The following is a 14,934-nucleotide window of genomic DNA, read 5'->3' as shown; positions in this document are numbered from 1 at the left end:
CCTCATTGGCTCCCATTGCTGTTAATCACAGCCACTGAGCCAATCAGGAGAGAGGGGGCAGGGCCGAGCCATGGCTCTGTGTGTGAATGAACTGTGACTCTGTGACAGTTCTCCCCGCTGAGCTCAGTGAAAGCTCAGTGCGGGGGAATCTGCAAGCTCTGTGACAGCTCTGTGTGTAAGGATGATTTTACACACAGAGCTGTCACAGATCCCCCCCCCCCATACACAGTACACCAAGCACCACTGTCCCTGTCCCCATAAACATCTGTCGGTGTTCCCATAAAACATTTGTACCAGTGCACAAAACATTGTCCGTGTCCCATCACATCTGTACCAATGCCCAAAACATTGTGAGTGTCCCACCACATCTGTACCAGTGCACAAAACATCTGTCACAATGTCCCCATGAACATCTGTACCAGTGCAAAAAACATGTGCAATAGTGTTCTGTTGTGACCTCGCCATCTGTTGGTGTCTGCCGGTGGACGATCAACATCTGTCAGAGTGTAAAAGTGCACATAAACATCTGTTAGTATACCAGTGTCCCACCAATACAGAAAGAAAACATTTAAAGCGCCCCTGTCCCCCTGTGCTCGCGAGCAAAGGCAAATGCACACGTTGGTCCTGTATACATACGTAAACAGCGATCGCACCACACATGTGAGGTATCGCAGCAAACGCAATAATTCATGCACCAGACCTCCTGTGTAACTCTAAACTGGTAACCAATAAAGCCTTCTAAAGCGCCGCCTATGGAGATTTTTAAATACCGAAGTTTGGTGCCATTTCACTAGTGTGCGCAATTTTAAAGCGTGACGTGTTTGGTATCTAATAACATCATATTTTATATTTTACAAAAAGATTGGGTATTTATTAGAAGAACAAGAAAAGCAGGACTTTACATGAACTACGTGAGGGGCAGGGTTATATATAAAATTATTGTAATGATATATATATATATATATATATATATATATATATATATATATATATATATATATACACATAAATAAGTACCTGCATAGGTGGAAATTGCTCTAAGTCCTAACATTAAAGAGGGATGAGAAAATATACTACATTAAAATAAATATAAAGACTTTATTTTACATGGATAAATGCAAATTGAGAACAGTCCATAAAAACAGGCAAACACGTGATGAGTAATGGAACCCAAGATCTATAAACTAAAAACGGTTGATACAGCAGAGAATATGCTAGTATGACACATGATTGGAACACGACATCTGTTGGCTCAACGCGTTGCATGACTTGGCGTCACTCGTCAGGAGCAAGCGTGTAATGCAGGGATATGAAATTAGCAGACCTCCAGCTGTTGCAAAACTACAAGTCCCATCATGCTCTGCCTCTGGGTTTCATACATGGGGCTGTCAGAGTCTTGTTTTGCCTCATGGGACTTGTAGTTCTGCAACACCCGGGGGTCCGCTAATTGCATATCCCTGGTGTAATGTGTCAGTGACATAGATACATTTCTAATTGATTCAGTATTATTCACACATTGTCAAAATAAGAACAAGGGGTCAAAGCCCCACCTGGTACTTACAGGGTATCCATGCACTGATCGCATGGTAATATGGGCCATGCGCCTCCCCATATTATATTGTCTCTGTGTGCATTGAAATTCATTCAAATGTATTTGTACGTTAGTGTGTAAAATTGCGTTGGGAAAACTGCTACGCAAACACTGCGTGACAAAAAAAAATCGCAAAACCCACCTTTTTATTCCCTAGGTGGGAACTCTGCTACTCTGCTGTATGGGGGTTCTAAGTCATTTTCTAGCAAAATTACAGATTTTTACTTGTAAACAAAAACTGTCGGAATAAGGTCTGGTCCTAAAATGGATAATGGCTGAATGTACTCCTTGGATGTTGGGCCTTGTCTATGTGGCCAGGCTGTGAAAAAGTATCACACATGTGGTATTGCCATACCCAGGAGGAGTAGCAGAATGAGTTTTGGGGTGTACTTGCAAGTATGCCTATGCCGTGTGTGAGAAATAACCTGTTAATATGACATTTTTGTGAAAAAAAAAATTCTTAAATTTCCAAAGAATTGTGGGAAAAAATTACAACTTCAAAAAACTCACCGTTCCTCTCACTAAGACCCCTTTTACACTAAGCCATAGCCGTGTTAGTGCTAAAGCGGTGCTCGCTTTAGCGCTGTTTAAACAGCGCTTTTCGGCTTTTATCGTGGGACTTTTAACCCCAAAGAAGGGGTTAAAAGCGTCCGTGTTGCGGCGCTTTCAAAGCGCTTTCAAAGCGCTTTCCAGGCGCTTTGGAAGCGGTGCCTATTCATTTCAATGGGCAGGGTGTTTTGGGAGCGATGTATACACCGCTTCCAAACCGCCCCAAAGATGCTGCTTGCAGGACTTTTCCTAATGTCCCGCAAGTGCACCGCCCCAGTGTGAAAAGACACACTGAAATGAATAGGAGACGGTTTTCAGGCATTATTTAGAGGCTGTTTCTAAAACGCCTGTCTACTTTCCAAAAAAGGGGTAATGTGGGTGTATTTGCACTGTCTTGACATGTTAGGGCCTGAAGAAATGATAGGCCATCAGTACATCAGGTGTAATCAGGTGTGATCAATTTTGGTACCATAGCTTGTAGACTCTATAACTTTCACACAGACCAAATAATATACACTGATTTGGGTTATTTTTACCAAAGAAATGTAGCAGAATACATTTTGATCAAAATTTATGAAGAAAAATTACTTTTTTTCCTTTGTAGCGCAAAAAATAAAAACCACAGTGACGATTAAAGACCACCAAAAGAAAGCTCTATTTGTGTGAAAAAAATGATAAAAATATTAATTTGGGTAGAGTGTTGCATGACTGAGTAATTGTCATTCAAAGTAGAAGAGTGCTGAAAGCTGAAAATTGGCCTGGGCAGGAAGGGGGTGAAAGTGTCCAGTATTGAAGTGGTTAAGTACGCACTGTAGCAGGAGTTCCCTAAGAATCTGAAAATTATTTCAAGGGTTCCTCAAAGATGAAAAGGTTGAGAGAGGCTGATCTAGTAGGACAAAAAAAAAATAGAATTGAACACAGCGCTATGCTACAAAAAATGATATGAATATATTCATCTGTAAAAAAGCACAGTTCGTGTGCATTCAAAGTCCCACTTTGCAGTGAATAAAGTGCTTGTGAATGAATTCAGAAAGGTGCTCCAATTTGGTGTAAAGACGGAGGTGCCCCACATGGATGTACACTCACCCTTATATATTGACCCCCTATCTCTAGGATGGTGACTTGCGCTTTGTGGGGATGAATACCCCTAGATGGTTGGTTCCAGATACGCTGAATTCGGGATGGTCTTCCGATGATGGGGAGGGAAAATGACAGAGAGGGGGGCTCCCATAGTGTAAAACCTTTATTTATTTTAAAAAATGCAATACAAATGAGATGCACTCACATGTTTTGGTGCTTAATCCTGGCACCCGGTGTAGTCAGCATGTGTGTTAATGGGGTAATCCGGCCAAACTCTGTACAAACGTCGCTATCGCGGTGTGGCTTGGTCCCCTGTAGTGTTTCCGGGTGGATGTATGGTCGCGATGATGGTTTTACACTATGGGAGCCCCCCTCTCCTGTCATTTTCTCTCCCCATCATTGGAAGACCATGCCGAGTTCAGCTGATTTGGAACCAACCATCTAGGGGTATTCCTCCCCACAAAGCGCAAGTGACCATCCTAGAGATAGGGGGTCAGTATATAAGGGTGAGTGTACATCCATGTGAGGCACCTCCGTCTGTACACCGAATTGGAGCACCTTTATTGATTGATTCACGAGCACTTTATTCACTGCAAAGTGGGACTTTGAATGCACATGAACTGTGTTTTTTTTACAAATGAATATATTCATATCATTTTCTGTAGCATAGCGCTGTGTTCAATTCTCTTTTTTAGGAAGTGGAATATGGGTGTGGCGCTGTTCCTATTTAGTGATCTGTGGTATCTTATTTGAGTGGGTGGTGATAGCATTAATCAAATCTGTCGTCCTATAAAGTAAACCAAAAATAAAGTAAAAAAAACCCAAAAAAAGCATAAAAAGTAGGAGGGGTTCGAACAAAATCGCATCAGCTTGCGGTTAATGTGACCCTATAAACATTGGAGGTGCTTATGTGCTATTGTGATACATTTTTTAATTAATTGAACAATAAACCCAAATTTGGAAATCTTTCATAAAAAGTGTGCATGTGCGTATGCAAAAAAACCCAAAAAAACAAACAAACCACAGACGGCGTGCAAAGTCCTTAATGTGTCACAATCAAATTCAATACAATAGACTTTAGTCTTGTTTTCTTGGTAGTGATGTTAGGATCTTGTGCTCTTAATGTGCAAACACTCACCAGCTGTCTTCACCCCTGCTGGGGTATCAGGCAGTCACAGTCTATGCCACTGTGCGGCAACTCTTGGCGATCTCAGGATCGTGGTGGTGTTTCACATAAAAAGAGAAGGGATGCCCATAGCGTGATACCATTTAAAATAATTTTATTTTAAGAATAAACAGTGGTACTCACATTTAAAAAGGTTCATATATGCAAAAAATGTAAAATCCAAGTTGTTTGCTAGCAATCCTGTGTTGTTTTGGGAGACGAAGATTAGGCCACGCCCTACGCGTTTCGTCATTGGACATTTTTGGGAGCGTAGACGTCCAATGACGAAACGCGTAGGGCATGGCCTAATCTGCGTCTCCCAAAACAACACAGGATTGCTAGCAAACAACTTGGATTTTACCTTTTTTGTATATATGAACCTTTTTAAATGTGAGTACCACTGTTTATTCTTAATATAAAATTCTTTTAAATGGTATCACTCTATGGGCATCCCTTCTCTTTTTATGTGAAACACCACCACGATCCTGAGATCGCCAAGAGTTGCCGCACAGTGGCATAGACTGTGACTGCCTGATACCCCAGCAGGGGTGAAGACAGCTGGTGAGTGTTTGCACATTAAGAGCACAAGATCCTAACAGCACTGGCACTAATGAAACTAAGAACATCACTACCAAGAAAACAAGACTAAAGTCTATTGTATTGAATTTGATTGTGACACATTAAGGACCTTGCACGCCGTCTGTTTTTTTTTTTGGTTTGTTGTTTTTTTGCATACACACACTTTTTATGAAAGATTTCCAAATTTCGGTTTATTGTTCAATTAATTAAAAAATGTATCACAATAGCACATAAGCACCTCCAATGTTTATAGGGTCACATTAACCGCAAGCTGATGCGATTTTGTTCGAACCCCTCCGACTTTTTATGCGTTTATTTTTTTTTTTTTACTTTATTTTTGGTTTACTTTATATGATGACAGATTTGATTAATATTATCACCACCCACTCAAATAAGATACCACAGATCACTAAATAGGAACAGCGCCACACCCATATTCCACTTCCTAATTTTAGCTCTTCCCACTTTATGTGGTGAGTGCATTCTGGGGGCAGCAGTTCCACTCACCTGAAAATCACTGGAGATCACTTTTTCGTTATTTCCACTGCGCGGGCTACTATTATATTTTTCAATTCTCTTTTTTACTATTCACAGTGACGCTAGTCAGCTCGCTTTTACACCTGCTGCTGGTGATTATTTGTATTGATCTGGAAATTTATAGATAGGCAACTCCTATCCTCATATTGATTAGTGGTTCCAAATTATTAATAACTACTGCAGTAGGGAACAGACACAAAAGATACACTCTGCATCTTTCCAAATAACTGTTCTGCTTTATTATGATGCAATTGGAGGTTTTTATACACATGATTACGTAGGTATCATATTAATATTACAATTGTAAGTTTATGGTAACAAGGGGCGTAACATAGGCAGGCTAATTCTAATCAGGACTCGAAAGAATGCAAAGATGTAATGAAAACCTTATTAGTGCCGTGCGCACAGTGAGGGCAGTGTGCAATACATACAAAATAGAATACAATTATATACAGAACTTACAAATTTCCTTTACAGTATTATGTTATTTCTTTGGCGCAATTTTTTTTCTTTTATACTGATTGAATAGGACTTTTTAGCATGAAAAGCGTCAACAAATCTCCCCTGGATTCTGGTGCTGTTATGTTTTTTTTTTTTTTTCCCCTCTCTTTTCCTACAATAAAGATTTCTGAAGCATCTTACTAGAGTGTGAGGCCATCCACTTCTTCCATTAAAGTTTCTTCTATTGCAAGTTGGATGGGCACCTCCATGTAAGGACTTTTGGAAGGGGTACTATGTACTTTGACCTTCTGCAGCAAAATCAATACCTATCGCATTCTATTTCCTTTATGTGCATTGAATATTTTATGAGCCATGTGTCATTTATGTTTATGGAGGAATTGATAAAGTAGTTTCCAGTTCCCTAAAGCGCACACCAATTTGTCGTGCATGTAGACTGACGGTGAGACATGACACTTTCTCTGTTCCCTTTTTGATTCTGCAAGCCTGTGAAGGGGAAGATTGTTGCTGCTTATACTAACAGCTGTGTGATCTCCATACCAGGACATGAAGATATCGCAGAGTTCTTGCTCCAGAACGGAGCTGGTTTCTGTTCATACATCTTGATGGATAACCCTGAACTTACCAAAAAGTTGCTGAGGAAGAGAAGCCTTGCTGAATCCACAGGCCATAGGGATCAGTCTGTACAGGAACCGGTAAGTTTGATGGATCCATAGGACATTGAGTGCATGAAATTTGGTTTTGTAGCCAGGATCCGGTAAGCTTGATGGATCCATAGGACATTGAGTGCATGGAATTTGGATTTGCAGCCAGGAAGCGGTAAGTTTGATGGATCCATAGGACATTGAGTGCATGGAATTTGGATTTGCAGCCAGGAAGCGGTAAGTTTGATGGATCCATAGGACATTGAGTGCATGAAATTTGGTTTTGTAGCCAGGATCCCGTAAGTTTGATGGATCCATAGGACATTGAGTGCATGGAATTTTGGTTTTGTAGCCAGGAACCAGGAAGTTTGATGGATCCATAGGACATTGAGTGCATGGAATTTGGTTTTGTAGCCAGAAACCGGTAAGTTTGATGGATCCATAGGTCATTGAGTGCATGAAATTTGGTTTTGTAGCCAGGAACCGGTAAGTTTGATGGATCCATAGGACATTGAGTGCATGAAATTTGGTTTTGTAGCCAGGATCTGGTAAGTTTGATGGATCCATAGGACATTGAGTGCATGAAATTTGGTTTTGTAGCCAGGATCTGGTAAGTTTGATGGATCCATAGGACATTTAGTGTGCATGGAATTTGGTTTTGTAGCCAGGATCTGGTAAGTTCGATGGATCCATAGGACATTGAGTGCATGGAATTTGGTTTTGTAGCCAGGATCTGGTAAGTTTGATGGATCCATAGGACATTGAGTGCATGGAATTTGGTTTTGTAGCCAGGATCCGGTAAGTTTGATGGATCCATAGGACATTAAGTGCATCGAATTTGGTTTTGTAGCCAGGAACCGGTAAGTTTTGATGGATCCATAGGACATTGAGTGCATGAAATTTGGTTTTATAGCAGTTTGCAGCTTTTAAAGGGATGTTTCACATTTGTAGGATTAAATACAAGGGTTCTTCAAAAAGTTTTTCGCAATTCTTTTAAAGTGATACTAAAGTCTTGTTTTTTCTTTGTTTAAAAATAACAAGAATGTCATACTTACTTGCTCTGCGTAATGATTTTGCACCGAGCAGCCCCGATCCTCCTCTTTTTTTCTTGGGTCCCTCACCGGCGATCCTGGCCCCTCCTTCCTGCCGAGTGCCCCCACAGCAAGCAGCTTGCTATGAGTGTAGCGGAGCCGCTGCTCTGTGTGTCCTTTCAGACACTGAGCCGTGGGTAGGCCCTGCCCCGTCTCATTGGCTCGCTGACTTTGATTGACAGCAGCGGGAGCCAATAGCGCCCGCTGTGTGTCTCAGCAAATGAGGAGGAAGAGTCCCGGACAGCCGAGTCTCTTGTGCACATCGCTGGATCTAAATGAGGCTCAGGTAAGTATGAGGGGGGCTGCTGCACACAGAAGGAGTTTTATCCTAATGCATAAAATGTATTAAGATACAAAACCTTCTGCCTTTACAACAACTTTAACTGTTTTCATAAAGAATTTCAAGAACAAATTACATTACTTTTCTACATAGTCACCTTCCTTTGAAATTGCGTTTTTCCCAACTTTTTGATGTGGTCAGCAAAACTCCTCCCACCCTCACCGTTTCCAATGTAAATATAAAAGTGCAGAAGCTTTTTGAGGACCCCTCTTAGAAGTTGATACAAGATCACATGACCCATTACATTTGATTGTTGAGATCCTTCATCTCTTCCTATTTCTTGTGGTTTTTGGGCAGATTGGCATTTGCTATTGGGAGGACTCCTATCAGAGAACTCCCAATAGCACCATTAAAATGCAAACCTTCTTCTGTACTTGTAACCTCTTTTTTTCTGTTAGAGCTTATGTTAAAAAATGTGTTTACATGGCCACCTTCCCATGAACACTAATGCACCAGCGTGATTGAGTAATGTACCGCATTTCACTTACATGGCCATCTTTTCATGAAAACTGATACTGCTGGAAAATACAATCGCTCTTTGTGGTCAGAGGTCCAGGAAACCTGCAATAAGGGCTTGATTACACTTGCTTTGACTTTAGGACACATTAAAGCACCTACCGCTTCAACTTTTTTTGTTTTTGATGCTTTAGTGATGCTATTTTGAAACTTTAATGAAGCTTGGCAAATGCCCTGTGTGTGTTGATTTTTCTTTTTGTTTAAATGAGCTCAGTAGAACCCCGTCTCATTAGTACCCCCGTTCAGCAGATCCACATGTTATTAGTACCCTCGTTCAGCAGAGCCCCCTGCTCAATAGTATATCCAGCTTTACTGATCTCCCGTTCAGTAGTAACCTTCAGCTCTACTGATCCCCTGCTCAATAGTAACCCCCAGCTCTGCTGACCCCCACTCAGTAGTAACCCCCAGCTCTGCTGATCCCACTCAGTAGTAACCCCCAGCTCTGCTGATCCCACTCAGTAGTAACCCGCAGCTCTCCTGACCCCCACTCAGTAGTAACCCCCGGCTCTGCTGACCCCCACTCAGTAGTAACCACCAGCTCTGCTGACCCCCACTCAGTAGTAACCCCCAGCTCTGCTGACCCCCACTCAGTAGTAACCCCCAGCTCTGCTGACCCCCACTCAGTAGTAACCCCCAGCTCTGCTGACCCCCACTCAGTAGTAACCCCCAGCTCTGCTGACCCCCACTCAGTAGTAACCCCCAGCTCTGCTGACCCCCACTCAGTAGTAACCCCCAGCTCTGCTGACTCCCACTCAGTAGTAACCCCCAGCTCTGCTGACCCCCACTCAGTAGTAACCCCCAGCTCTGCTGACCCCCACTCAGTAGTAACCCCCAGCTCTGCTGACCCCCACTCAGTAGTAACCCCCAGCTCTGCTGACCCCCACTCAGTAGTAACCCCCAGCTCTGCTGACCCCCACTCAGTAGTAACCCCCAGCTCTGCTGACCACCACTCTGTAGTAACCCCCAGCTCTGCTGATCCCCCGCTCAGTAGTAACCCCCAGCTCTGCTGATCATCTGATTTGCTGATCCTCCTCTCCCCCCTGGTTCCACTCCAGTCCGGACCCTACTCACCACCCTGCCACTCTACACTGCATACCAGATGTGACGTCTGCACCCTGCAGCAGACACTCCCAGAATATATATATACACATGAACCCAGAAGTGGCTGCTGATGACGTCTTTCCGATCCACTTGTTGGTTTCCCAGTGCATCCTGGGTTATCTCATACCTGCAATACCTCCAAAACAATGGGAACCTAACGCTGAATAAAAGCCTCTCAAAAGCTTCAGGTGCTGTTAGCAAGCGTTGTCATAGACTTCTATGGAGGCTTTGGAGATGCTTTGAAGCACCAAGAAAGGGACATTGGGTATAATTTTTGATGCAAAGCAACGTGTGAACAGCACTGTAAGCTTATGATTTTATTTGGTGACAGATACTTTCATTGGCATTCAGAGTGCTTTAAAAAAAGCCTGTCCAATGCTATATTTTGAAACAAGCTTTCACGAACCCTTAGTCTGATATTGATGACAAACTACTGAATATGCAAGTTGCCTGGTTGTCTCTGTTTGCAATACTATTTTGAGACCTTAACCCAGAGTAAGCATACAGACCAGGAAAGTCAAATTGAAGTCAGAACTCTTAATCACTCCTTGTGACAGGGATGGTATGAAAACCATTGGATCAGCATGACAGCTGGGAAAGCATTTTTAAACAGAGAGCAACGGCAGCCTCCAGCCACAGGTTTACTTTAGTCCACAGATATTGGTAAACCCCAGAATGAGGGCCGCTTCACGCTGCCCTGACTTGTCGCCTGACAAGTCGCGCCCATTAAGGGCAATGGAACCGTTCTAATCGGTGTGACTCAAGTCACTCCGACTTAGAAAAATGTTCCTGCACTACTTCAGGGTGACTTCAACACGGTTTGCATTGACTTCTGATAAAGAAGTCGTATGCAAGCCGTGATAAAGTTGTGCTGTGCAGCGCAGCTTCAAAGTCGCGCCGGTGTGAACCGGCCCTGAGGGTTCTATTATGGTTTACCAGGATGCTGCTTGAACATGTAGGGGACCTTCCAATGTTACTACATTGAGGCGTTCCAAGCATTAAAGTTAAATTTTGACTATTCACTTAACGTGCCTTTTAAAACTGACCCCTCCCCCCTCCTAACACCTATGCTAACTAACCCGTGTAAAAAAGTTGTATATACTTACCTATTTTCAGCCCGCTTCAGTCCAGTCACATGATCTCCTGTGTCCGGCAGGGGAGAGGAGAAAGCAAGGAAAACAAGTGTATAGGCGCTGCAACCTTCCCACATTAAAGCTCCACCCGGTGCTCAGACCTTGAGGCTGCTGACACCTCCAACGTACCAGAATAAGAAAAGGAATGGTGGTCACTCAGGATGACATCCAAAATAGTATCCCTTTAAATGTACAGAGCTGTAAAACAGCCTACGCGTTTCGGACATTAGTCCTCAGTCATGGCCAAGGACTAACGTCCGAAACGCGTAGGCTGTTTTACAGCTCTGTACATGTATTTAATAAAGGAATACTATTTTGGATGTCATCCTGAGTGCCGACCATCTCTTTCCTTATTTGAGAGGAGAAAGCACTCCAACACTGGCTACTAAAGCTGAGAGCGGTGACAGGCTTCAATGGCCCATCCATTGTCTGCACTCCCTCCTCTCCCCTGCAATTACGCTGGCTGACGCAGGGGAGCCGGACCACGCCTGAAAATGGGTTAATATATACATCTTTCTTAACACAGGTCTGTTAACATAGGTTTTAGAACGGGGGAGGGGACCGTTTTAAGACTAGTTAGGTGTATAGCTCAAATTCCACTACAAGGGTTTTTTTATTTTTCCTTACAAAATGGAGATAACATTTGGCGGAGATGGACCTAGGTCTGCATTTCTACAGAGTTACAGTATATAATCACTTGTCATTGTAAATATGAATAAAAGCCTAATTAAGCCTTCAATTTAAATTGAGTAAATCTATTCCAGGTACATAAAAGCGAAAGGTGTGCAAAGTCTTTTACAGTTTGATTTCTATAGAGAGCAGCCACAGCCTGCGTAGAAAAGCCTGTCCCCTGCCAGCATGCCTGGCCTTGTGTGAAAGCAGTGGTCTCTCTGCATAGGACCACAATGCCCCCTGTCGACTCAGAACTGGAGCTCTCAAATCAGTAATGCTTATTCTTCCTGCTGATTGGGAAGCTGTAGCTCCTACTGCATGGGGTGTGCTGTACCTCTGCAGAGGGACCATTGCTTCCACATAGACAGCAAGCTGCTGTCTAAAGAAAACAAAAGGAAAGACTTTTTTGTTTTGATGCACCTGGCATGTATTTAGTCAATTTAAACTGACAGTTCAGTTGGATCTTAATTTCAAAGCAGTACTTTCCCCATAACAACTTGATAAAAAAATAATGTTCTTTAGCAAGGAACATACATTCCACATTAATAATTATGCCACCAAAATTAGTGTGTGCTGTAAATTGCCTCCAGCATTGTTTCTGTTTCTTCTTTCCGGAGGCTACCATTTTGCTGAAGCCCAGAGCTCCTGAGCAGCAGTAAATCTCAATGCGGAACTATACCCATCGATTTAACAGTTTCAAAAAACAGGTACATTCCTGGAACGCTGGGACTGCTAACTGTCACAGTTGCTTGTGTCCTCAACCAAACTGTCAAACCATCAAATGGCTGGTGTCATAACTGATCACGTTTGCAGCACCATGGCAGGTGCAGATCAAACAGAAGCAGCTTCCTTGGCTGTAAAGGATAGAATGTTTAATACTGCTTTATAGTGGTTGTAAACCCTTTACAACCACTTTTGCTACAGGTAAGCCTATAATTAGGCTTACCTGTAGCTACCCTAAATATCTCCTAAACCTGCACTGAGGCAAACTGAAACAACGGCAATTACAGTTTCTGTTAGACTGTGCCGTTACCGGCAGCTCCCACATGCATGCGTGGGAGTGACGTCATTGGGACTCCGGTCAATCACATTGCCGGAGCCCGCGATACCCGGAAGTAACTCCGGGAGAAATGTCGGCCACCGGAGCGGTAAATGAGGACCACTGCGGGGGCTTCGATCTAAGGTAAGTAATTCATAATGAGCTAGTATGCTATGCATACTAGCTCATTATGCCTTTGTCTTGGAGTTTTTTTTTTGTTTGTTTGTTTTTTTTTTTTTTTTAGGATTTACAACCACTTTAAGGCTGTCAGCAGATTGGCCTCTATGAATATTCAGCAGTGCACAAAAATAGAAAGAAATTGAGCATGTGTAAAGCAGGGTGAGACCGTGTATAACTGGATTTTAACCACTTGACATCCGCGCTATGGCCGAATGATGGCCACAGCGCGGATCTGAATTCCCGGGAGGCCGTCATATGACGGCCTCCGCTGTGCACAGTAGGGCGCGCGCCGAGCGCGTGTCACTGAGACTCGGGTGATCACCGATCCGGTCCCGGCCCCTTACCATGTGATCAGCTGTCAGCCAATGACAGCTGATCACATGATGTAAACAAAAGATCGGTAATCAGCTTTTCTTTCTACTCAGGCTGTCACTTCATTTGGATACAGTGTTGTATGACCGCGCAATTGTCATTCAAAGTGCGTCAGCACTGAAAGCTGAAAATTGGTCTGGATAGGAGGGGGGTTTAAGTGCCCAGTAAGCAAGTGGTTAAACCGTATAGTTGCTTATTTTTAATGTATTACATAGCTGTACCTGCAAAAGGGTCCAGCCTGAAGTGATCGAGTAGGACTTCATTTTCTGACCAAAGTTCCACTTTAACCTCCCTAATAGCAAAGCATCTAAACTGATGCTGCAATAATTCCAAATTCTACCCACAGGAAGTACAATACATTTTTCTTTTAAAGAGGAACTGCAGTCTGCTCACATAATTTGTAATAAAAACATCTTTGCCATTCTGAAGCTTCCCTCCAACCACTTTGCATATTATATTATATATACTGTGATTCTGTACTTGCCAAATATGCTGCAGAAATCTCCCTCCACTGAGTCTGGCTGCAGCCATTTTAACTGTGGGCAGCTGAAGCTGCTGCCTGTTCGCTTCCTGGATTTACACAGACACACAGAGGCACACGTCCAGCTCTGCAGCTCTCATTGGTTCTCTTATGACTAGAGTGAGAGAGAGAGCTGTGCATGTCGTCATAAGCCTAGGCTTTTTTACCAGACAGGAAACAGGAAGTGGGCTGTATAAGGTATTTACTGGCAGAAAAAAAAAATGTTTCACTATCCAAAGTTAAGATTTAATAGATGGAAAGATGAAAAAATGACTGAAGTTGCGCTTTAAGGAGCCAGCAACATGTCCTTGACAACAACAGAAAAGGCTCCAAAAAGCTCAGCGCCAGATGTAACTTTAGAGGAGGATTGGCTGTCCGGCTCTTTGGACTCATCTAGTGCTTTGCAGAAATATAATATTTAAAACATTCAGCACATAGAGGAATTGAGGACGTAGCATGAAAATAACCCTCAAGGTTACTGGGATTTCTGAAATGAAAGTATCCTCCAATTGCAAGAAGAGATCATCCAAATAAAAAAATGTAATTAGTATACAGATACTGTATATTCAGAAGACAAATGCACAATTGCTTTAAAAAATCAATATTGTAATGAGCCTAGCACACTTATTAAATCAGAAATATAAAATGATATACCTTTTTCCACATAAACCAGCGTTTAGCTATGGTCTGCCTAGCCGGCAATCAACTACTCAGCCATTTACATAGATAATCGAATTGATGGGACGGAGACACCGGCAGTCTGCTGTTCTATGTATAGATAGAGAAGAGTTCTATTCTTGGCTCCAGTCATTTAGTGTTCCTCTGAGGGCTGGTTTTAAAAAGATGGCCTTTGGTGAGTTGTATCTGCTGATTGGCTGTTGCTGAACCTTTCTTAATATTCAGATAATATGTTTTTTGTATTGATCTGTCTAGTTTTTTAAGACAATAATAAGATCTATTTTATGTTCCTATATATCGTATTTATTGGCGTATAACACGCACAGGCGTATAACACGCACATTCATTTTAAGAGGGAAGTTTCAGGAAAAAAACTTAAATTTTAAATAAGGAACTTTGAAGCAAAAAAAGGGTCAGTGCCCATCTGCAGCCTCACCATTGCCATCAATGCAGCCTGATCAATGCCCATCTGCAGCCTCACAAGTGCCATCAATGCAGCCTCATCAGTCCACATCAATGCAGCCTCACCATTGCCATCAGTGCAGCAGCCTCACCATTGCCTTCAATGCAGCCTGATCAATGCCCATCTGCAGCCTCACAAGTGCCATCAATGCAGCCTCATCAGTCCACATCAATGCAGCCTCACCATTGCCATCAGTGCAGCAGCCTCACCATTGCCTTCAATGCA

The 14,934-nt window shown here is 42.7% G+C and overlaps 1 protein-coding gene across 4 annotated transcripts in view; it reads left to right on the top strand.

Annotated features, from left to right (window-relative positions):
- The window catches only part of LRRK1 (leucine rich repeat kinase 1), a 261,637-nt gene that overhangs the window by 124,707 nt on the left and 121,996 nt on the right, over window positions 1–14,934 (top strand). For all 4 annotated transcript variants that reach the window (XM_073618358.1, XM_073618359.1, XM_073618360.1 and 1 more), the window contains one exon: window positions 6,504–6,655. In XM_073618358.1, coding sequence (XP_073474459.1) covers window positions 6,504–6,655 — 152 coding nt within the window. The remainder of the gene's footprint in view (window positions 1–6,503; window positions 6,656–14,934) is intronic.

The sequence above is a fragment of the Aquarana catesbeiana genome, linkage group LG03 (genome assembly GCF_042186555.1).
Source record: "Aquarana catesbeiana isolate 2022-GZ linkage group LG03, ASM4218655v1, whole genome shotgun sequence".
Lineage (NCBI taxonomy): Eukaryota > Metazoa > Chordata > Amphibia > Anura > Ranidae > Aquarana > Aquarana catesbeiana.
The sequence above is the reverse complement of the archived record's forward strand: the minus strand, read 5'-3'. Positions and strand labels throughout refer to the sequence as shown.